The sequence below is a fragment of the Prosopis cineraria genome, unplaced genomic scaffold (genome assembly GCF_029017545.1).
Source record: "Prosopis cineraria cultivar Desert tree isolate PC_DT_omini unplaced genomic scaffold, ASM2901754v1 PC5, whole genome shotgun sequence".
NCBI lineage: Eukaryota > Viridiplantae > Streptophyta > Magnoliopsida > Fabales > Fabaceae > Prosopis > Prosopis cineraria.
The window spans coordinates 8,331,447-8,335,441 of NW_026555336.1; the positions used below are offsets into that span (position 1 = coordinate 8,331,447).

Here is a 3,995-nt window from a genome sequence, read left to right on the forward strand (position 1 = left end):
ATTAGCTGATGTGTTTTATTTAATTCATGTGTATATAAGTATATTCCACATCTACTATCGAATTTCCACATCGTTTTATTAAGGATTATTTTGTTTTATAGAATTTAAAGAAGTAACTTGACATATAACTGAAACAAATATTAGGGACTGAAATGATAGAAATTAAAATTGATGGACCAAATTGATAAAACTTCTAAATATGAGGGACTAAAAGTTGTTTTATCCTGAATTAAACATTCAAAATTCCTAAAATAAATAAAAGCCAAAAATGTCAAAACAAGATTCATGATAACGCAGGCAAAAATAAATGGCGTAGGAAGGTTGCTATTTCGCATAGAAACCCCCTCCACCAAGGACTTGATTAGTGGTGACAGAGGGAGTAGATAAAAGGAAACAAGTTTCTTGATATCTTGATTAGGTTGGAAAATTTTGCACACTCCATACGTATTCTCAAGATGGGACTGGTTAGTTCAGAAAACATTTGTTTTATTAACTTACAGAAATAACGAACTTTGAAGCTTAGAAATTTTTGTTCAAATGTGACAAGAGAATTAAAAAAAAAAAAGATGTGATGGAGTTATATTTTCATGTACCGGAAAGAAAGAGAAAATATAATATAAAATATCCAAACATGACAATATAAATGCATTATTTATTCACAACATTGACTTGTGATTTTGAAAGATGCTCATATCAAACACTATATGATTAATTTATCCCATAAATTCTTCTAACCATAAAGATCTGGGCAGGATAATCGAGGAGTGGGAATAGCAACTAGAGGTATTTTCTTCTTAAGTACAATACCAAATTTTTCAGAAATATCCAACTCATGGCCTTGGAGTAGTTTCCAATCAAATGAATGCATCAACGTTGCAAGAAAATACAAAAAGGTTCGCTCAGCCATGGCAATTCCTGCACACATTCTTCGTCCAGACCCAAATGGGAAGTAATTGAAGTCATTCCCACTATAATCCCATTTAGCATCCAAGAACCTTGTAGGGTCAAACTTTAAAGGATCATGCCAAATAGAAGGGTCTCTATGAATGGCCCACACATTCACAAACACATGAGAGTCTTTTGGGATTGTGTAGCCTCCCACACTTGTGGTTTCACTTGGAGAGTGAGGTACTAGTAGCGGAAGAGCAGGGTGCAACCTTAGAGTTTCTTTCATAACAGCAAGCAAGTATGGTAGTTTGTGAATATGAGACTCTTCTACTACATTTTCTCTTCCCACTACACTATCCAATTCGTGTTGGACTCTCTTCATCACCTCTTGGTTGTTTAAAATATGAGCCATCGCAAACTCTATCGAGTTAGAGGATGTGTCACTTCCACCCACCACCATATCCTGTTCCAAATTTTCATTCATATATACAATATTTCAAAAATAATAATAATAAATTATGTCGTATAAAAATTAATGGTAAGGTTGTGCCGGATTTTTTTTTAGTTAAAATAAAACTCCCTGAAAATTTTAGGATACTTATATAAAATTTTCTTTTTTAGATCTGATTTACATAAACTTTTCAACATAATTAAATTTTAGTAAAAATTAAATTCTCATTACTTTGTTGAGGGTCAGGTACTTAGGTTGTTCCTGCTTTTATTTTTTTTTTAATGAAAATAAATCTCTGACAAAGTTTAGGATACATATATAAGCTTTTAAAAAAGATTAAACTTAGTAAATTCTATTCATGTTATTTTGATTAGCTATTGATTATTATTTTGAGAAGAACTTTCAAGAAAGAAGTGTTTTTTATTATACTAATAAAATAAGGGTAAATGTGTATTTTTATTTTTGAAATACTTTTCAAGGAGCACTTAACACTTTAAATTATTAGTCAAAATAATTTTACTCTTAAAATAATTAAAACGAAGTATTTCTGCTCTTGTTATTAAATTTCCTGACAGTCACTGGAGTTCTTGTTAGCATTTTTTAATTGTCTAACATTAGAAATTTGACAGCAAGGGCAAACATACTCTATTTTTAATACTTTAAGGACAAAATTTTGCTGACTAATAATTTAGGGTGCTGGTACTTTAAAAGCTAAACTGCACCTTTATTCAAAACATAAATATGGGTAAACAAAAAAAAAAAATCACTATTTCTAGACAGTATAAGAAAATAAAGTTTTTAAATAAGTTTAAACAAACTAATCTAAATATAAAATATTAAGAAAAAAATCAATTCAAAGATTTTTAATATCTGACTAGGTCAGTCTTAAGGATTATCAAGCTCAATTGTAAGCTCTTCCAAAAATAGTTTTTTACATTGACAGGTATACGCAAATTTGAGACCTTGTTTCTTAATCTCCTCCGCTAGGATCAAGCTTATTGGTTTTCAATGAGAAGATTGAAGGTTAAGGAAACATACCATTAGAAGGGCCTTAACGTGTATCATAGAGAGTGGTGTCTTTGAGTCTCGGTCATCCTTGAGTTTCAACAAGAATTGCAAGAAATCCTTACTCTCTTCTCTTTCGTTCTCACTCTCCTTATTCATCTTGATTCGCCGATCAATCATCTTCTCAAAGATCTGATCCAATCTCTTCGCCAAGACTATAACCTTTCTCTCTAAACCTTGCAAGTCAAACCATGACAACCCGGGAAAAAAGTCCGACACGTTCGGCGTCCCCAGTATCTCCGTAATGCCCGACACCACTTCCCTGAACTCTGCTCCGACGACGGTCCTCTCTCCACCTTCCACCGTCTCACCCCACATCATGTTCGTGATCACTTTCAGCACCGTAAGAAATATCTGTTCACCTATGTTAACCTGAGACCCGACCCGGCTGTAAAGAAAACCCACGGTTTTCCGGACCTCACGGCGACGGAGGGTGTAAACGGAATCTAAAGTGGGGTTACTGAGCATCTTGGATACACACACTTTTCTCAACATTCGCCACTCAGGTCCGTAAGGATTCGAAACGATATCTCTCCCACCGTAGGCTGCTTTCTTGCCGGCGACCGGCACTACTCGGTTGGCGAAAATGACGTCATGGTCTTTGAGAACTTGACGAGCCATTGAAGGGGAGGTGAGGACAAAGGCGTATTTGGTTCCTAGTCGGAGCGTGAAGATGGGACCATAGGTTTGAGACAGAGTCGCCAGATAAGAGTGAAGCTCGGTGTCTAGTGATAGAAGGTTCCCGAACAAAGGAAGTCCCGGCGGACCTGGTGGTAGCTTGTAATTAGGTTTGAAGAAGAAGAACCAGACGTACCATGTCACAGCAAAAATGGCCCAAACAGCGACGAGAGTGACATTATTTTCAGGCTTAATGTAATCCATGAATGTGAAGATTTCAGCTTCAACTGGGAAATTAAAGGAGCTTCTCAGAAACTGAGGATCTGTGGAGATTGGTAGTGTGGTATGGGGCTATTATATTGTTGCAGTGTGATGTGTTAAGACGAAAACTATATAACTTGTCGTGAGTTAAGTTTACCAGGAAAGGAATGGAATCTTTCGCCGAATGGCCTTTGTATTGTGTCCAAACAATGAAGACAATTTAGCATTTTTGGGGTTCTGGGAAGTATAGGAAGTGGGAATAATCCATGGCAGGTAATGAATCAATCATTAATCGATTATGTAATAATATTACAGCTTAGATCAATCTCAAGATGGCGTCGCCTGGTCAAGTTGACTTTCTTTTCCTTTTTACGGTTGTCCTGCAGGAGGCGTCTAAACTAGCGAGCATCATGAAAAATACACCTAAAGTTTTTAAATATAGGAAAAATTATCATATATTTATTTGTTTATAGGGTAAATGAGCAAATTATTTCTTAAATTTTAGATCTAGTAGTACAATAAAATCTAATCTTATTTATTAAACAAATTATTCCTCAACTTTTAAAAAAAGTGTAATTAGACTCTTATCATTAGTAAAAATTAACTTTAACAGTTAGTTGATTAGAAAGTAATATAAAAATGCCTCACAAATTTCAGAAAAAGGTCAAACAATTATAACAAAGAACCTAAAAATTACAAACAACGGCTAGAA

At 34.6% G+C, this 3,995-nt stretch overlaps 1 protein-coding gene across 1 annotated transcript; it reads right to left on the reverse strand.

Annotated features, from left to right (window-relative positions):
- Positions 1-632: 632 nt before the first annotated feature.
- LOC129311850 (flavonoid 3'-monooxygenase CYP75B137-like) lies at positions 633-3,384 on the reverse strand. The gene is made up of 2 exons (XM_054954322.1): positions 2,378-3,384; positions 633-1,351 (listed from the first exon to the last, which is right to left on the reverse strand). The coding sequence occupies exons 1-2, from the start codon at positions 3,284-3,286 to the stop codon at positions 731-733; spliced, it is 1,530 nt and encodes a 509-aa protein (XP_054810297.1). The 5' UTR covers positions 3,287-3,384; the 3' UTR covers positions 633-730.
- Between the last annotated feature and the right edge of the window lie 611 nt (positions 3,385-3,995).